Source organism: Heterocephalus glaber, unplaced genomic scaffold (assembly GCF_053883595.1).
Source record: "Heterocephalus glaber isolate CG9 unplaced genomic scaffold, H.glaber_assembly_v1.0 deba00001002, whole genome shotgun sequence".
Lineage (NCBI taxonomy): Eukaryota > Metazoa > Chordata > Mammalia > Rodentia > Bathyergidae > Heterocephalus > Heterocephalus glaber.
In genome coordinates, this window is record NW_028258178.1 from 337,396 (window position 1) to 358,241 (window position 20,846).

General features: G+C 42.7%; 1 protein-coding gene across 1 annotated transcript; it reads left to right on the forward strand.

Annotated features, from left to right (window-relative positions):
- The first annotated feature begins 4,793 nt into the window (after window positions 1-4,793).
- LOC101708686 (cytochrome P450 2A3) lies at window positions 4,794-11,623 on the forward strand. Its single transcript, XM_004874245.4, has 9 exons — window positions 4,794-5,035; window positions 5,288-5,450; window positions 6,330-6,479; window positions 6,714-6,874; window positions 7,680-7,856; window positions 8,937-9,078; window positions 9,518-9,705; window positions 10,046-10,187; window positions 10,742-11,623. Exons 1-9 carry the CDS (start codon window positions 4,856-4,858, stop codon window positions 10,921-10,923), a joined length of 1,485 nt encoding a protein of 494 aa, XP_004874302.1. The 5' UTR covers window positions 4,794-4,855; the 3' UTR covers window positions 10,924-11,623.
- Window positions 11,624-20,846: the final 9,223 nt, after the last annotated feature.

The window sequence follows — 20,846 nt, forward strand, 5'->3', positions numbered from 1 at the left end:
CAGTTTTCCAATGTTTCCTACAGCAAAACAGGAGGCTCTGGGCAGTCCAAAGTGGTACAAAGGCATGTTCAGTTGCTAACCTCATTACCTGTGAAAACCAAAACAAGTAACTTCCAACTGTGGGAGCTTTATTTAACTCATTCACAGGTCAGCGGCCATAAAACCAACCTCACAGGCTTCCTGCAGTGACCTTCATTAAGATTATGCTCATCAAATCTTCACACAAAAAGATAATAACTTTAAAAAACTGATAACATTATTATCCATACTAGTACTTAATTTAAAACAAGAAGGCTGTCTTAAGATTTTGCTACCAAACTGTTCACTTTAAAATGGTTATTTTTGCTTTTTCATCTCAACTGAGAGAGAGAGAGAGAGAGAGAGAGAGAGAGAGAGAATGTCCTCTCATTTAGGACAAGATCGTGTATTTCAAGTACATTTGACAGGGTCATTTCTGGGTTCCTACAGACACCTCCTCTTACTCTTCCTGGCCCTGGCCTTCTGCCCATTCCTCTCCTGCACAGCACTGTTCATTCTGAGCTGTCACTGTTTGATGATGGGTCTGTCTTCCTCCTATGAACGAGCTCTCATCAAGGCAAGGTCCGGTGTTCTCTGGTCAGCTGGCACAAGATTAGCATTGTTCAGTTGGATGACTCTGTTAAATGCATTGAATGGCTTAGGAGATTGGAGGTGATATCGTGAGAAAGACAATTTTCTGAGAGGATATTTAAATTTATCCAGTGGAAAGTTATCAACTTTGGGAACACTCAAGGACACACCTGTTCCATGGAGCCTTTTCACCTGCTAAGACTCTTAAAAACCAAGGAAAGTAAATACTTTGTAAAAATAAAAGAATTGTTTGTTTTCAAGAAAAGAAATGGAACTGGGCTAGGGTTATATTTCAATTCAAACACAACCATAGCCAAGTATCAGATGTCCAGCTGTAACACAACGTGGCCTCCATGCATGCATATTAACACCAAAATACACAAAAAAAATCCATATGGTTATAACTACCCATCCACTTGTGCACACACACAAATGTGACTACACAGTCATGCACTGGGCTGGACACAAATACACACTGTAGACTTCCTCTAAATGGCCTATCAAAAACATGTGTGTATTTAAACTATAGACATAGATGCAAAGACTGGCGGGCATTTAGGCACATTGACATGGACACATACACACCCTCTTAGACACACAGATGTACATGTGTGAACATAAACTGAGTATTCACTTAAGCACAAACACACACCCCACCAATACTAGTGCATACATAAATTACTCTATAAACATGGACACAATGAAGCACATATATACGTAGAAAGCCCGAGCATGCACACACAGAAAGACAAATAAGTAAGGGGAAGCATGACAGTGGCATCTGTGAGAACCCACTAAACAAAATGATACCAACACACAGACATCTAGAAACATACAAAAAAACTTGTGAGGAAGGCTGACTTTCAGGAAGGAAAAAGAAAAGACAAGTAGAGAGTCACAGACAAGGGGAGACAGACACGAGCAAAGCAAAGTCCTGTGCGGGCTCCAGGCCCATCCAGAACTATCTGAATGTCTAACACGAGTTCCTTCATCTTTAGATATGCCTAATGCAGCACCAACCTTCCAAGAGGCTACCCTAGGAGGTCCATTCCTATTCACAGATTATGGGGGGGGGGGGGTTCATTCTTGGCTGTGTTAAAGAAGGGATGGGGAGGGAGTTTCCCAAAAAAACTCTCTCCATTAACCTTTTCCCCAAAAAGAAGCTTTGGGAAGCCAGAAAAGGTAAAAGCCAAGATGGGGCCTAGAACAGTGGTAGCAAACCTATGGCACATATGTTGCTCTTCTTTGAAGACAAAAGATGCTAATGTACAAGTTGTTTTTTCTAAACTAAAACCTCAGTATTCAGGTTTAATTGCAGTGTTGGCACTTTGCAATAAATAAGTGGGTTTTGGTTGCAGTTTGGGCACTCATCTCAAAAACGTTGACCATCACTGGCCTAGAGGAACTCCCATCCATTTCTTCTATCTTCCAAATTAATAAGATCTAATAACAATAAATGAATAAAGTAGCTAACATTTACTGTGCATTTTCTGATTTGTACTAAGCATGAATTAATTTATATACACCTCACCACAGTAAACTAAGAAAGAGATGTCCTGAACCTCATAGGGCTCAAATTAGTCACCTCTTCAAGATTACAAAAAAAAAGCCATAAGGCTAGGTCTCCGATTCATGCCTTAACCTTGGTCTAACCACCCATCCAGAAAAGGAAACAGAGGTGAAACAGGGGGAAGGAAATTTCTTGGGTTCACCACTAGATCACTCTCCAACCATGTCCCAAGACACTGCCACTAGCCCGTGGCCCTCCCTTTCAGACATTGATCCCTTACCCCATGTTTCAGGAAAACCACCAAGGACAAACACACTTGACCTCTGCAGCCCCAAGTACTTCTCCCATTCTACCTCTACCCCCAAAAGCCCATGGGAACCTATCTAAACACTCAAGGCCCTTTTGGTGCCAACTTCCCTGAGTAACAAGTTCTTCAAATTTCTCCCTCTCTCCTACTCAAGAAAATAAAGGCCAGGGCCTAGGGCCAACCCAGGTGCAGGCTGGTAATCAAGATTAGGGGATTAATACCTGCCAAGCCTGTGCTAATCCTCCTCTCTACTTCTTTCTCCTCCAAAACCAACACCAATACCAACAAACAACTTGTGTCTCTGCTTTGTTCCCTACCCACAGGTCTCAAAATCCAACAGACTGGAACAGGTGGAGCAAGATAAGTCCTGGGAGTGCCAACCTCCCCTACCTCCACTTGTCCAAAGTTAGAGGCCCTGAAGCAGGATGCAACACTGGGAAGTGTAACCATCAAAGCTCATCCATTGCCCAGTACCCACATAAGGCCCTTTCTAGGGTCTATCTGAGGTCCATCTCAAGTCCACAAAGGCCTAATAACAGCACTTACCTAATGTTAATGTCAGAACCTTCTGGGACCAACTTCAGAGCCAGTAAAGTGCCAGCTTAGATTTTCTTGAAGGTAACTTCAATGGCCACCTGGGGCTGCTCTCAGAATCATTTTGGCACCATAGGTGGTTCTACTAATATTCTCTTGGTGTCAAATTTGGTGCCATCTTCTTCTCCATTCCCAGTATAGTACATACCTAGAGGCAATCTCAATGCCAGTCTGACGCCCCCGTCCCTAGGTCTACCCGATACTGGTATCGGCACCTTGCAGTGTAATCCACTGCTGATGCCAATCTCAGCATCAACCTCCTCTTAAGTTTTGTCCTCATTTAGACCCCTGGGTGAGCTAGGCCAAGAGAAAGGAGAAGGGGAGAATTTAAATCCTAGCTCCCTCACTTTTTATAAGGCAGTACTATCATTACAAAATTCAAAAAATCATGTACACGTAGATTTAATAATCTTCCTAGAATTCAACAAGCTCACCAAAAGATAATCATTCTTATTTTGAGAGAAAATTGCAGTGAAAAAAAGACAATAGAGCCCCTCGTCCCTTTTCTACCTGATCTTCTATGTCACAAGGTCCACTTCATTTCTCTCCACAGTGGTGTTTGCTTAAGTCTCTTCTGCTAGAATTACCTCTGCCTGCTAACTACAGGCCTGGACAAACCAAGAATCACCTGTAAAGGAGATTAAGCACACTTTCAAATTTGACTTTCAGTTCCCAAAATGTTCCCTTTGCTTAGGTGAGGAAACCAAAGTCCAGAAAGGGGAAACACAGTAGGAGAGACAAGAGTTTAAGCCCCTTCCTTTAAGGGCCTCTCATATATGTGTTTTCTGCCCTCTCTGTTATGCCTTTAATGCACACATCTATGAATAGGAAATATTCATGATAACAATAACAATCATAGAAATGATTTGGTGAACCCAGTTAGCTTCCCTAAGGACCTGGGTAGCCCAGTGGGCTCTTTTTGAGTAGAACTCTCAGAACAATTGGGATTTTCCACTACTTTGGTGGTTGTTATTATTCTTTGCTAAGGCCTGGTCAGTCCCTGTGCCAACTGCGACCATGAGTTGTTTTTCTCTAATTCTGTGCAAAGTGTCACTGAAATGCGACTCAGATCTTCCACCCTCTTCCCAGACACACATAAGCAGTGGAGATTGTAAGTTCTATGGTGTCCATCCTGGCCTCAATTTGAGGCTCCCATGAGGACTCTGCGGATCAAGGGACAGCACCAGGCCAAAGTCAAGCAGGTCAACATACCTGGACTCAGGCACTCACTCCAGGATCCTGATGGACTTGATCGTTCATATACTTATTTTTCTGAGAACTCTATTGCATCCACAGTTCTGGTTCCTTCTTACAGAAGGACTCTTAAATCCATACCCTTGGAATTTCCTCTCCTGGGACCTTTAAAACCGATGTCCTTCCTCATTAAAAGACTCCCAAATCCACAGCCACACATCATGTTTTATGTCAATGAAACTAAGACGTTAGGATTCATCTCCTTTGAGACTCTAAAACCCATGCTGTGGGGGCTTTCTCACTCTAAGACCCCTCATTCAAAGCTCAGAAGCCCCCATGTGTAAATATTCCAAAATTTTCAATTCCAGAGTTTATCTACTGGCCCTACCTCTTGGGGTACTTCCTGCACAGGTGCCACAAATGCAGTATAGCAGCTACTCCCTGTTACTGTGCTCAGATGTTCCTTCCTCCTTATTTCCAGGCTCTGAGCCAAATTGGGTGGAGTGCTTGGGATGAAGGGTTATTAGGAGGTGAAATGTGACAATTATATAATCAGGACCAAAGGCCAAGCATCACTCCCAGGGAGTATAAAGGCAAACCATCTCAGCCATCACCATTTGTCTGTTACCCTCACTGTCACCATGCTGACCTCAGGGTTGCTTGTGGTGGCTTTGCTGACCTGCCTAACTGTAATGATTTTGATGTCCATCTGGCGGCAGAGGAAGCTCTGGGGAAAGCTGCCTCCTGGACCCACCCCACTGCCCTTCATTGGAAACTTCCTGCAGCTAAACACAGAGCAGATGTACAACTCCCTCATGAAGGTGTCACCAGGCATGGGGATGGGTGAAATGGGTTGTGGGCGGGGGCCGATTTAGCTAGGGATTTGTGGCAGAGGACTGGTGAGGGTGAACCCGAGTCTTAGGATAAGGTAGTTTCAAAGGTTCAGCAACCAGGTCTTAAGCAGGATGTTCAGTCCCTTGACTGGAAGAAATATAGCCCAGTACTTGACTTCTGGGTACTGGGTCAGTCCAGATAGTGGCCCTGAAGTAATTACTTCTCCCCACTCCCATCAGATCAGCAAGCGCTATGGCCCTGTGTTCACCATCCACCTGGGGCCTCGCCGGGTTGTGGTGCTGTGTGGACAGGATGCAGTAAAGGAGGCTCTAGTGGATCAAGCTGAGGAATTCAGTGGGCGAGGAGAGCAGGCCACCTTTGACTGGATCTTCAAAGGCTACGGTAAGGCGGCCACCACGTGGGCAGATGTGTCCAGGAAGATGGTAGTCTCAGTTCCCCCACCCTTTCCCACTAACTCCCCTGCCCGTTCAAGGCCATGGAGAGTCTTGTCTTCTCTCCACATGCCTGTTCATTGTCACCTCTAACGTGTCTGTCTCTGGCCTTAGAGTTTCTGTGCCTAATTTCTTCCTGCCTTGCCCCCACACACACACACACACGCTGTTCTCAAATAGAAGTCTCTTCCTTCCCTGATCTATCCATCTCTTAGAGATCCTGTTGGTTTCCTTCTCCTCTAACTTTATTTGATCTTTCTTTCTGTCTTAGGCTCCTGTGCTTTCCTATGATTGCCTTTCCTTCTCTCTCTCTTTCTTGTTCTCTGTGTCAGAATCTCCCAAAATGTCTGCTTGCAAATCCCCTTTCCTCTATCTCCTGGCAACAATCTCTCTTCTTTCCAGGCCCTCTGTTTCTCTCTCCCTGTTTTTCTTTCTTTTCCAGTTCAGTTTGAAATCCTTCACAGTTTTTATTTCCACTCCCAGGTCTGGACGATCTCACTTTCCCTTTTTCTGTCATCAGCCCCTCCCCTCTCATTCTTTCCTTCCTTTTGTTTGAAGTCTCTGCTTCTCCTGGCCCGGTCTTGCCACTCACATACGCCCTTCTACTTGTCTTCTGTGGTCTCTGTCTCTTTCTATAGGTTTCTCACCTCGAATCTGTGTGCGTCCCTAGCGGTGTAGCTCTCTGGCTCTGTATCCATCTTTCTTCCACTCCCTCCATCTCTGCACAAACCCACACTTTTCCCAGAGCCCCTCGGGGTGGTGGTCTGTGTCTCCCTCCCACCCTCCTTTCTGACAATTCCCTTTCCCCTGGCGGCGCTCACCTCCCCAGGTGTTGCGTTCAGCAACGGAGAGCGCGCCAAGCAACTCCGGCGCTTCTCCATCACCACGCTGCGGGACTTCGGCATGGGCAAGCGCGGCATCGAGGAGCGCATCCAGGAGGAGGCGGGCTTCCTCATCCAAGCTTTCCGGGACACGAGCGGTGAGCCGGCGACGCGGGAGTGCGGCGCTGGAGGGAAAGGGAAACTTCTGGAAGGGCAGGGTCTGCGCATTCTGGGCTGGGGACCAGGTAGGGGAAGAGGGTCAGAGCTCCCTGCTCTGGGGCCTGGCGCCAGGAGTTTGGCTCATCGCTGCAGTGCTGTATCTGCCTCTAATTATCAGACAGGCACCAGCCCGCCCTCTGACTGTCCCCACTCCCTCCCTCCCACCCCTGCAGGCGCATTCATTGATCCCACCTTCTACCTGAGCAGAACAGTCTCCAATGTCATTAGCTCCATTGTCTTTGGGGACCGCTTTGAGTACCAGGACAAAGAGTTCCTGTCTCTGTTGCGTATGATGCTGGGGAGCTTCCAGTTCACAGCTACCTCCACCGGACAGGTAACCTGATGGCCCTAGCACACCCCTGCCACAACCTGCCAACTACATCCTCACAGAGCCACGGGTGTGTCCCCCAAGTCCCCTCCAATGGTCTCTCACTGAGCAACACTACAGCAGTTACACCAGAACCCGAGGCACCCGGATATCTCAAGATGCTTCAAAAGAGAACCTGTGGGCAAGATAGACACTTAAATGCCTACACACGTGAACAGGTACTAAAACCAAGACTCCACATATAAATATCCAGGGCAGAATGTTCTCCAAACACCAAAAAAAAAGCATCATTTAACACAACTCATTCACATATACGAAAAGATCCCTCTATGCAGCCCATGTGAATCCTAAATAGGTGAACAGTTATTCCTCTCACTTTCACACCTGAACACCAGCACTACTTTCATCCCTGAACACATTTTAGAAATCCCCAATCCAAATCCCATAAATATACTAACAGCTTGAGCTTTACAGTTGCACTTTCCTGAATGCCTAAACACATTAAACAGGTGACCCATCACAAGAGTCCCATCAGAAAATCTCAGCAACGAGATAACTTCCAGTGCATCTTTACCTGAATACCTGAATCCAATACATGTATGCCAATCCATCTCACCTAAACCCTTGGACAATAGTCTTCATACTTAACCCCTATGAAAATTTACCTTTACGGTGCCATCCAATCTCACCTAAATACTAACTACCTGGACAAGGGCCTTGATTCCCATGTTTTCCTTGCCCTTCCAGTTTTTATTCCCACTGGTTCCTGCCCACTGACAGCCATCTTTGCTTTCTCCCTCACAACCTCCAGCTCTATGAGATGTTCTCTTCAGTAATGAAGCACCTGCCTGGACCACAGCAACAGGCCTTTAAAGAGCTTCAGGGGCTTGAAGACTTCATAACCAAGAAGGTGAAGCAGAACCAACGCACACTGGACCCCAACTCCCCAAGGGACTTCATCGACTCCTTTCTTATCCGCATGCAGGAGGTACACCCAACAGCCAGGGTGGGGAGGTCCAAAGCCTGGTAGATGGGAATCAAGGAGGGAGAGCAGGGACCCATTCAAAAGAGCCTTCATCATAATAATCCTCACCATCCCAGTCACAGGGAAATACCATTTTTCCATCTCCTGGGCCTTATGTACAGGTAGATCTTGTGCATGCAAATTATAACAGCAACCACCTATACAGCACTGCTATGAGCCAGGCATTATTGTAAGTGCTTGTGGCATTTTCCAACCAAAACAAATCTTCAACAAGGTTCTGTTACTATGATTCAAATTTTATAAATGAGGAAACTGTAGACCAAGGAGTATAAGTGGCTTTCCTGAGGTCACAAGGAAGGAAGGAATCAGTGAGCTCTAGCTGAGACCTGGTCTCTGATTCTAGTCATCAGACACACCAGTTTAGACAGGTGGTCTGTCTTTACAGGTGTAACAATGGAAGGTCTTCACCCTTGTCTCCCCTCAGTCTTCCATTTGTGCAGATAGGAGATGAAGTTTTATGTAGTATAAAATTCAAAGGATCAAAAGAAGAGAGAAGCTTCACAAGAAGCTTCAAGATATTTAGTGTAGGAAAGGTTGCTGTCACTTAAAATTCTGTATCTGTCTCAGTAAAACTGTCTCATATTCTCACTGACTCACTCTACCTTGACATCTCTGTCCATCTTTCTCACAGCAGTTCCCTAACCCTCATTTTCTAAATATTCCTACCATTTAAAAAGTGACAACTGGGCCGGGGATGTAGCTCAGTGGTACCACATCTGCCTAGCAAGTGCAATCCCCTGAGTTTGATCCCTGGTACAGCCAAAAACAAACAAACAAAAAAAAAGTGACAACTAAGCTGATCATTAAACGGCAGAGAGTCACCCACATGAAGATCATGGAAGATCATTTCAGGCAGAGACCAGCAGCCTGGTTAAAGGCCTGGAAACTGGAGAGAGCTTGGTAGATCAAGGGTCCCTAGTGCCACCTTAGCTCTGTATCTAAGAGAAGTGGGTCAAAGGAAATCCCCCAAGGGGCCCAAAAGCATTGGGAATAGGCTTGACCTGAAGCCCTCTTTCCCTGCAGGAGAATAAGAACCCTAACACAGAGTTCTACATGAAGAACCTGGTAATGACCACATTGAACCTCTTCTTTGCCGGCACAGAGACAGTTAGCACAACCCTGCGCTATGGTTTCCTGCTGCTCATGAAGCACCCAGATGTGGAGGGTAAGACTGAAGGAGCAGGGAAGTGGGGACTACAGATCCTCCAAACTCCTCTAAACCTGCTACAATGACCCCACTCCTTCCAGGTCCCTGGACACTCACAGCCTCCTGTGCAGAGACAAGGCATTATTCAGCTGATAGGAAGAAGCTGAGTCTCACTAGTTGATAAAATAATGGCAGTGTGTGAACTGATTAGTAAATCTATTCTGTGCTAAGCCCACTGCTAGCTTCCCCATGTTTCAGGCCATCCCCTTCCTTATGACTCATCTATGATCTTGGCATGATCAGATTAACAGGACCCTGCTCCAGCAATATGTATGGCAACATCTGTTTTGAGGGTCTACATCCTTGTGTGTATAGGTACTTGTCATGCATCCAGTTTTATGTATCATCTGCACCAAGACCCCCTGGTTACCAAAGCACATTCACCCTTCTCCTCCAGCCAAGATCCATGAGGAAATTGACAGAGTGATTGGCAAGAATCGTCAGCCCAAGTTCGAAGACCGGGCCAAGATGCCCTACACAGAGGCAGTGATCCATGAGATCCAAAGATTCGGAGACATGATCCCCATGGGCCTGGCTCGCAGGGTCACCAAGGACACCAAGTTTCGAGACTTCCTCCTCCCTAAGGTGCCAGCCTACAGTGACCAGTGATCCATTCCCTGGGACTCTAGCACCCTATCCTCATTAGAACCTTCCCAGCCCATGTCCGAATCCCTCAACCAAAGAATTCCTCAAGCACTATATTTCCTTATCCTCTGCATCCAGAGACCACTGTATCCCGTGTCTCCCCCACACCTCATGCTTCAGAGGATTCAACTCCTGTCTCGGGGATTTAGACATCCCCCAGAGCTCACCTCAGGTGCCAACCCTGTGTTTCCCCTTTTCTCCAGAATGGGGCGCTCTAACACCTTTCAACACATTCACCCCTCAAATCGCCTTATCTCTCAAACCTCCTCTTCCCTGCCAGGGCACTGAAGTGTTCCCTATGCTGGGCTCTGTGCTGAAAGACCCCCAGTTCTTCTCCAACCCCCAAGATTTCCACCCTCAACACTTCCTGGACGAGAAGGGTCAGTTTAAGAAGAGTGACGCTTTTGTGCCCTTTTCCATTGGTAAGAGTCCATTATTTGCTGCTCACGTACTGCTCATACCATTGAGGACAGCTTATTTCGGGGTCCCTATGTAAGGTGCAGCCTGTGTCTTACTCTAGCTGGGAAGTTCCTCTTGGAATCTACTGTCCAGGCAATCACCTGCAACCCCAGTTTCTAAGAAGTGCCGTGTATTTGCACCCAGGAAAAAGGCAAGGGATGATCAAACCTCATTTAGAGATGGAGAAAATGAAGGAGCAGGGTGAGTTAGATTTTTCCAAGGATACACAACCAATTCTTCAGACTCTTAGAAAAGAGATGGGAGCACAGCAGCCATACTTAAGAGTATATTTGGAGGAAAGGGGCATCTAAACTTCCTGTTGCTAGAGCCTGACGTCAATCACCCTACCTCACAAGAGAAATGACGCTCTGAGAGAACTGCAGGCTTCTGGGAAGGCCTCTCAGGCCACAGTATTGCAGCCCCTCCTTCCTGGGACCATGTAGCTGGGCCTCAGTATTGAGGGGAGGCTTCACTGAGACCTGGTTTCACCAGCGCTCTTTCGTCCTCTCTTCTTCAGGAAAGCGGTACTGTTTTGGAGAAGGCCTGGCTAGAATGGAGCTCTTCCTTTTCCTCACCACCATCTTGCAGAACTTCCGCTTCAAGTCCCCACAGGCGCCCCAAGATATCGATGTGTCTCCCAAACTTGTGGGCTTTGCCACCATCCCACCAAACTACACCATGAGCTTCCAGCTCCGCTAAATCAGGACTGGGCCAAGGCAGAGAGAGTGGGCGGGGACGGGAAGGGAGGGCGGGGAGGGCCTAGTGGGTGTGGCTAGTGGGTAGGATGGGACTAAGGGAAATAAAGGGGCCTGGGGCACAGGCAAGAGCGAAGAAACAACAGATGCCTCACCTTGCTAAAGATAGATCCTTCAAAGCTGAGAGGAGCAAAGGGAAGCCTTACATTGTGCTGTAATAATAACAATAATAACAGCTATTATTTATTAAGTATTCTCTGTCAGCTCTGCTGAAAGCAGAACACGATCTCAGTGCTCACAAACTCATGCAAAGGGGAAGTGTTCATGCCTGTTTTACAGGTGACGGAGCTGAGTTTTAGACAGTTTAAGTGGCCATTGTCTTGCAGAACATAAGTGCCCAGTAAATACTTGAACACAGGTCTGTGCCCATTGTACTTGGGGCAGATTTTTATAAGTCAACCTTTAACCTAGTGTGGTGATGCACATCTGTAATCCCAGAAATCTGGAAGGCTGAGGCAGGAGCAAGTTTGAACCCAACCTGGGCAACTTAGTCACTAGCAAGATCTATTATTTTTAGAAGGGGAGAGGGGCTGAGGATGTAGCTTGGTGGAAAGGTCTTGGGTTCAAGCTGCAGTACTGCAAGAAAAAAAAATCTCCCCTTCAACAAAAAAATAAGAGCTAAGTGTATGATCACACAACCTGAAGAGCCTGGTCCAGGGTTTGTTTGGGTTCTTTCTTCCTTTCTTTCTAGAGCCCTGGCAGCCAGATGACTTGGCTTCACCACACACTTACCCCCACTCTCACCCACTTGTGGACACCTAGAGTCAGTCTGGGGAGCTGGAATCGGGCCTCTCAATTATGTGTCTGAGGGAGAAAAACAGTTCCAGAGAAGGCCAGGAAAACATTGGGTCAGACATTGCATAGCCATGAATGTATTCATGGACATAATTGGACACAAGTGTATGACTGCATGTTCTTTTCAGGATATGCATGAACACAGATCATGTCATGGTGTCCTAAGGGTTGGGATCTCCGATGGATCTAGGACCAGCTGTAAAACCCAGACGACAGTCTGAAAATCTCTTGCCTGGTCTCTAATGAGTTACTATAAATCCCTTATGGTGTGATGTGCTTCGGTAGTGCATAGTCTGAACAGCTGTATCCATCAGCCTTGGATCTCTGTCTTTCTACAATTCTGTGTGCACACGCGAGCTTACCCATCCAAACACACATAGGGAACTCACCCCATTATAAGGAATGTGATATAGATAAAAGAAAGGGAAGGTGTCTCCTGCTCTCAGAATCCTACAGGATTCATAATAAGCTATGATTGTTATATTTCTGAATTTATTTTATCTATGTCTTACAACATAAGCTCTATGAAGGGGCTTCCTCTTGCTCACTAAAATGAAGATAAGGATGAACCCATTGACACACATTATTACCATGTGGGTTAACAACCCAGCATCGCAGTCAAACTACATTCATCCATGTGCACATCTCCTTAAGGGGCTTCATCAACCTCTACTCAAGAAATCTAAGAGTTGTGGAGTAACAAAATTATCAGATCCTACGACTACTGAGTCTAAAATTCAAAATCTTGGAATCTCAGATTCCTAAACCTTGGACTCAAAATCTTTGGATCACTGATACTTGGAATTCGTGGTGCTTAGAATTTTTATCAGAGGTCTCCCTGCATACACCTTTGGGAATTGCATTCCAAGCCTCTTTGTGGTGGGAAACTTCAGTTCTTCAAGCTCAATATTCCTTCTCAGAAAGAGTCAAGAGTAGAAGGAGGGACTGGAGCTAGAGGGTTTTACCAATGAGATATGCCTCTTGCGTGAGGTACAGTAGCTAGTAGGCCTTTGCCCTACTGTAAGGAGGGAGAAGAGGAGAACAAGTATCAATTCACATAATTCTCAAACTTAATGTGGAAAATAAAGGCAGTATATCATTAAGGCTTTCCAGGGGTGCTGAGAGAAACCACAATTTAGTCACCAACACCCTTGTCTAGACACTCTGGGCTCTAAAAGTCTTTAAGGGCCAAATCTCTAGCTATGCTGGGAATGAGATGAAAAGATGAGCCCTATTATTATTCTTTTTACCTCATGTTTATGACATGTAATGTTTCCATTCATTGTGGTTATTTGGTTCATATACATGGCATATCTTAATATTTCTTACCTCCCCTGCCCCTCCTCTTTTCCCCTTGCCCTCAGTCTCCTGAATCCCTTCCCATTTGCAGGAGATCTTTCTGCTTGTTTCCTTCTATCTCTCCTTTATTTTGCTCTTTGTACTTTGCCTTACTCAAATGAAAGATAGCATATGGTATTTAAGCCTGTATGTCTGACTTATTTCACTCAACATTATATTTTCTAGATGCATCCATTTTCCAACAGACATCTCCAATTTGTCATTTTTAGTAGCTGAGAGGTATTCCATTATGTGTAGATACCACATTTTCCTTGTGATTGCCTTATTCCTGAGTACTTTTGAATCCTGGTGAGTGTTCTCCAATCAACTGGAGTGCCTTGGTAACTCTAATCTACCACGATGGGTCTCTCACTAATAATTATTATGACATAGTGAGGAGGTGGTGACATTAGTGAATGTAATCATATTAATTTCTAAGTTACAGGAGACAGATGTGAGTTTCACTGAGGCCCCTTTTTCTTTTACATTTTCTGGTATAAACTTGCCATGCTTTACTGTCTGGAAAGGTAAAGGGACCAAGAGTTCTTAGGAACCTCCCAGCCCCTCTCTTCCTCAACAAAGCCAGGCCTATCCCTATAGAGTTGTGAAAGGAAAATGATCTTACAGGCAGCCAGTGAGATGAGGGAGAAGAGAAAGAGAAAAAATAGTGCAGAGTAATGAAGACTAGCGAGTGCTAGAAAGACCTAAGGGGAGAGCCAGAGAAATTGAGAGATGGAGGCTGAAATTTCTAGACAGTGAGTGATTTACACAAGGACAGAGAAGCAGAGATGGAGACAGGGAATGGGAACAAAAGACTAGATAATGAGAGACACTGGAGAGAGTGTAATAAGAGGCCACTTTTTCTTCTCCCTTGGCTCTTGATTTTCATCTTTTTCTCTCATTTCCCCTTTACTTACTTCCCTCTGTCCCTTCTGTCTCTTCCCTATCTCTACCTCTCTTTTCTTGCTTCTTTTCATCTTTACACATTTTTGTGTATATTTTACTCTCGACCTCTGATCATGGCTGGTGCCTCTATGGTTTTCATCATGTGCCTCATGGCTGGTGTACACGGAACATCTTGGAGAGGAGGGACCCATATATATTCTCATTGTCCTCACAGTTATCTCTACAGTAGGGAATTCTCTATGGTCCCCAGATGACTGAGATCAGAGATTTGGAATGAGGAGACCTAAGAACCAGAGACTTAGGATGAAGATAGCTTTGGGGTTCAGGTTGTCTCTCTTTCTTCATGATCCTTGAGTTCCTAAGCTGTAGATGTAATGTACATGTAAATGACAGTTGGGTATTCTCAGAACTGTAGACTAGCAGAATTACTCATTCTATGAGCAATAGACTGCAAGTCACAGAAATAGTATCTTTAGATGCAGTCTATTTTTAAATCATGTAACATTACAATCATAAATTCTTCACTCTACTGAAATGTATAATTTAGTAAGGGTTGAGGTTTTTATCTATATTTGGGTTTGTGAATTTTCAACTACAAGTGTTCCATCAGCATTTAGTAAATGATTCTTCATTCTGTGAATAACAAACCAAGTAATCAAAAAACACTACTAAAGTAAATTTGCCACAGGGAAAAATTGCTAAATTCACAAATATGTGGGAATTTTAAAACTCATACTTAAAATACCTTTTAATTGGCAAATAAAATTGCATATATATGGTGCACTTTACCATGTATGTATATTGTGAAATGACTAAACAATGACAATTAAACAACACTTACTTAATAAACAGTGGATGGAAGAATATATATACTATGCAAAATAATAAAAAAATGAAAACAAAAATATAATATATAAATATATGGAATGCAGCAAATGCATCTGAGTGGACAGAAAGAAACTAAAAGTAAAAAACACCTACATTAAAAATGATTAAAAAAATGAAAGACACAATAATAACTATTTTTAAACCAAATTAATTTATTTTTAAATGACAAAATATCGTATATATTTATGTGGTATAATGCAATGTTTTGCTCTCCATCAAATCAATGATTTAACTTTACAGTACAAGGAACATGAAAAGAAGAGAAAACTAAAACTAAAGCAAGCAGAAGGAAATAATAAAGAGGAGAGATAAATAATATAGAGCATAGAAAACCAATAGTGAAAATTACTGAATTCAAAACTTGATCATTTGCTAGGTATGTTGGTGCATGCCTATAATCCCAGTACTTGGATGCTGAAGCTGTGAATTTAAGGCCAGCCTGGGCTACACAGTGAGTTCAAGGCCACCCTGAACTACATAGTGAGACCCTGTCTCAAAAAACAAAAAAAGACACTGATTATTTCAAAACATTAACAAAACTGACAGTTTGTTACAGTGATAAAAATGGAGAAGACATAAATTTTAAAACTATCAACCTCACTGAGATGAAAAGAATATTAGTGAATATTAGGAACAATTGTATACCAAGAAATTAAGTAACAGATAAAATGCTTAAATTTCTAGAAACACAAATAACTGTACAGACTCAAGAAGAAAGAGAAATCTGAACAGAGCTATAATAAGTAAAAAAATCAAAGCAGTGCTTAAAATTCTAAAAATCAGCCAAGAAAATAAAGATCCTGAATTTGATTCTAATATTTAATTATAACAAATATTAAAAAGAATTACTTCCAATTCTCTCAAACCCTTTCAAAAATGGAGAACACGTTCTAACTCCTTGCCTGAGTTTAGCACTACCCATATGCTCAAAGCAGATACAGACTTTATAACAAAATAAATTGGAAATCAATATTCTTGAAAAGTATACATGCAAAATCCTCAGCACAATTTTAGTTTATCAAATTCAACAGCATATTGAAAAGGTAAACACCGTGAGTATGTGAAATATATCCCCATGATGCAAGGTGATTCAACATGAGAAAATCAGTGTGGGGCACACTGGTGCATGCCATAATCCCAGTACTTTGAGAGGAAGAAGCAGGAGGATTACAATTTTTAGTTCTACCAAGGAAACTCAGCAAGACTCTGCTTTCAAAATAAAAAATAAGTTTTGAAATGTATCTCAGTGGTTAGACCCTTGGGCTTGATCTCCAGTACTGAAACAACAACAACAAAACTCAGTATGATACACCAAATATAGAAAGAAGAAAAACACACATGGTATCTCAATTGATTCAGCAAAAGCATTTCACGAAATTCAGCACTCTTTTATGATCACAAACACTCAGAAAACTAGTCATAGACAGGAACTTCCTCAAGCTAAAAAAAAAACAAAACATGTTTTAACAACATAGTAACATTACACACACCTTCTAGTGGCAAAAGACTGAAAGCTTCATCCTTAAGATCAGGAAGCTAAAAATACATATTTTCCCACTGTTACTTCTCATAGTTTGGGAAAAAGAAAGTCATCCAATTTAAAATAGAAGTGAAAATATTCAAAGTATCAACATGAAAACTATTAGCAATAATGAAGAAGTTCAGCAAAATTGCAGCTTGCAAAAGCCACAGACAAAATCTGTTGTAGTTCTATACATAAACCATGTGTCATCCAAAAATGAATGGGGAAAGATTCCACTTACAATGATGTTAAAAGAATAATATAATTAGGAATAAATGTAAATGAAGAAGTAAAGGACTGAAAACTACAAATATGAGATGAAAGAAATTCAAAACATCTGAAGTAGATGGCAAAGCAACCCATACACATGGATATATATGAATTGTTCATGTTCCATATTAATGAACATTAATATTGATCTACATATTTAATTTCTAACCTACCAAAATCTCAACAACCTTCTTTTTTAAAAAGTGGAGAAATCCATCTTTAAAATCATAAATTTACATGGGACCACTAGTATACTGAAAATAATCTTGAAAAAGAAAAAGTTTTGGAGAACTCACATATTCTCACTTCAAAGCTTTCCAAACATCAACAATAATCAAATCACTTTTATTTTAGCATAACAATAGACTTGGAGACCAATAGGATAGGATACAGAGAAACGAATATGTACTACTACAGGTATTTAATTTTAATAACAAGGCCAAGTTTATTAAAACAGGTATGAGTATTTTCTCCCACAGATGTTGTTGAGACAGTTGGATTTCCCCATGTAAAAAAAAATGAAGTTGAACCCCACCCACACTATATACACAAAGGACTCAAAATGTATCAATAACCTAAATATGAGCTGAAACCATAAAATTCTTTTTAAAATATAGGAATTTTTTTTTGCAGTACTAGAGGTTGATCTCAAGACTTTGTTTATCCCAGGCAAGTTCTCTACCATGTTGCTACACCCCAGCTCTTTTTTTCTTGAAACAGGGTCTCACCAAGTGGTACAGACTGGTGTCCACCTTGCCATTTTTCTGCTTCAATCTCCTGCTTCAATCTCCTGAGTAACTGGGATTGCATCCATGGGCCTCCATATGCAGCAGGAATTGTTTTTTATGATCTTGGTTTTGGCAAGAGATTCTTTGAAATGACATAAAAAACATGAACAATAACAACAAAAATAAACCGTACCTTAAAAGGTTTTGGTCGGTCATTGTCAAAATAAATGAAAAGAAAACATCCAGAATGGGAGTAAATATTAGCAAATCACACATTTGGCATGTGTTTCATATCCAAAATGTATAAAGAACATTTATAATACAAGAATAAAGAGACAAACAACCAATTCAAAAGTGGACAGAAAACTTGATCTGGCTTTTCTACAAAGAAGATAAACATATTGCTCATACACACCTGAAAAAATACTGAACACCATTAGTCATTAGAAGATGGAAAATCAAAACCATGATGAGGGCCAGGGACTTAGCTCAGTGGCACCGCTCCTGCTTCACAACCACAAGGTCATGAGTTCAATCCCTGGTACCAAAACAAAAACCAAAAAACATGGTGAGATACTCTTTTGAATATACTGGTTATAATCAAGGAGACAAAAATAATAGATGTGGGTGAGGATATGGAGCCCTTGTATATGAATGATATAAATGTTAAACATCCTGGTTATTGCTCAAGAACATAATCATGGAATTACAATATGACCCATTAATTACAATTTGACAACAAGCAATTACATACCTCTGTGTGTGTTTGTGTGCATGTGTATTTAGAAAGCAGCTACTTAAACAATTTTACATCAGTGTTTATTGCGGCACAATTTGCAATTGCCAAAGACTAGATGAAACCATGTCCCCATCAAAAGAATACAAATAAACAAAATGTGGTACATTTATGAAAGATGTGGTGCATTCAAACAATTGAAAGAGAAGACTACCCCTCCATATGAAATTGGGCAACTATGAGTTAACTGTGTTGTTAGGCAACTATGAATTAACTAGGTAACTATGCTCATTGTAGAATGTACCTGAGTAGCCATGACAACTTCTGTAAACTATCACCAAAGGAGCATAATGGACTCAGAAAGTCCTGCCAGAACTCTTTGTTCTTCCCCCTCTCCACTGCTCTGTTTTTTGTAAATCCTGCTTGCTATATTCCCAGGGAAACTACAGTGGAATTAAGCTTAGAAAATATAAAGAACTTAAACAAATCAGACCTCCCAAATTTAAAGACCCAATCCAAAAATGGGCATCTGAAATGAACAGACATTTCTCAAAGAAGTAGAAATATCGGCTACAGCTCCCATTGCAGAGGAGATTTCCAGATCAATGTGCCACAGCTCCCAGAACAGAGAAGGCTTCTGGGTAGGCATGCTACAACTTCCAGTGTAGAGGAGGCTTCCGGGCAGGTTGCCACAGCTCCCAGCCCAGAGGAGGCTTACAGGTCAATGTGCCACAGATCCCACAACAGAGAAGGCTTCTGGGTAGGTGTGCCACAACTCTGAGTGCAGAGGAGGCTTCCAGGTCAATGTGCCACAGCTCGCAGAACAGAAGAGGCTTCTGGGTAGATGCGCCACAGCTCCCAGTGCAGAGGTCACTTCTGGGTCAATGAGCCACAGCTCTCAGAACAGAGAAGGCTTCTGGGTAGGTGCGCCACAAATTCCAGTGCAGAAGAGACTTTCAGGTAGGCATGCCACAGCTCTCAGAACAGAGGAGGCTTCCGGGTACATGTACTACAGATCCTAGTGCAGAGGAGGCTTCTAAGTAGGCATGCCACAGCTCCCAGCACAGAGGAGGTGAGCCAAGCAGGCGCCACCATCCCTCCATTGAAATGAGAAGACACATAAACAAGCCACAGAACCAGACTTCCAGATCACCTTCAGCAACCCCAAAGGGAAATGAGATGAAACACTCTGATACACAACCACCTGGACTCCCTGAACTAGCAATGAAAGAGGATCTGCAAAAAATGAAATCAGAAATAATTTCTCACATAACAGGAGAGATTGACCCCATAGTGCAAGACATGATTAATAAATCTAGAGAGGACACAGAAAAAAAAAACAGAGGAGCTGAGGAACATGATGGAATCTCAACATAGGAAACAAATGGTATCCATAAAACAGATTCAAACAGATTTCCAGGAGATTAAAAACTCCACTGAAAGTCTATGCAGCAGAATGAGCCAATGTGAAGACAGAATTGGAGATATAGAAGATAGGACTGAAATTAGTGACCAGAAAAAGAAAATTTTTTTACAATTGTAAGGGACCATGAGAAAAAAAACCAGCAGCTGCTAGATGATGGAAAGAAGAATAACATGAGACTGATTGGAGTCAATGAAGAAACAGGAGAGAGTGCAGATGACATAAAAAACTGTTCACAGAAGTGATGGCAGAAAACTTTCCAAGCAGGGGAAAAGAACTTGACATACAGATAAGTGAGGCATATAGAACTCCAACTAGTCTTGATCAAAAAAAATCTACACATAGGCATATAATTGTTAAGATTCCAGAAACTGAACAGAAAAGCAAAGTTCTACAAGCAGTTAGAGAAAAGAAACAAATCACATACAAAGGAAAGCCCATCAGAATCTCACTAAACTTCTCAGTGCAAACCCTCAAGGCAAGAAGAGCTTGGAGTGACATATTTCAAGGCCTAAAGAAAAACAGCCTCCAACCCAGATTGATGTACCCTGAAAAACTATCTTTCAAAATTGATGGAGAAATAAGATACTTTCATGACAAAGAGCACCTTAGGAACTTCATGAATACCAAACCAGGACTCCAAAAAATTTTAGACAAAATCCTAGGAAAAGATAAGGAGGATCACAACCACAGGAAGCCCAATAGAATGAATCCACCAGGCACGACAAGAAATTAAAAGCTAAGGGAGCGAATCCAACAAAAAGAAAAAGTCATGACAATGATAACACAATACGTATTAGTTATATCCATCAATGTTAATGGTCTCAACTCACCAATCAAAAGAAATAGACTGGCAGAATGGGTCAAGAAGCAAGATCCAACAATATGCTGGATACAAGAAACACACTTAATTCAAAAAGAAACTCATAGAATGAAAGTTAAAGGGTTCTAAGCTGTGACCGGCCAGGTGAGACAAGCAGCTTGAAGCTCCGCGGCTGTCCCGGGCCATGCCCACGGCAAGGTGAGGTCCGCTTAGCCGCATGGGTGCTTCCAACGTCCAGCCCCCACTTCGTGTGCCTCCTACCTTCTGGCTTTTCAGCTAACTGGTCCCACACTACAGAGGCACAGGAGATTATAAAGACCATGGTCCTGAGCGCCACAAGATAGAGCAGAAGTTAGTAACAGAAAGAGGGCTTCTCAGGCTCCTTGATGAAAACTGAAGCTCAGCAGAAAAGTAAAGAGAATCTCTACAATAAAGACA

Excerpts from the sequence above, each read along its gene's own strand:
- LOC101708686 (XM_004874245.4), top strand. The coding sequence starts at position 4,856 with ATGCTGACCTCAGGGTTGCTTGTGGTGGCTTTGCTGACCTGCCTAACT. Across the intron at positions 5,036-5,287 it reads TGTACAACTCCCTCATGAAG|ATCAGCAAGCGCTATGGCCC; the intron begins GTGTCACCAGGC and ends CACTCCCATCAG. Across the intron at positions 5,451-6,329 it reads CTGGATCTTCAAAGGCTACG|GTGTTGCGTTCAGCAACGGA; the intron begins GTAAGGCGGCCA and ends TCACCTCCCCAG.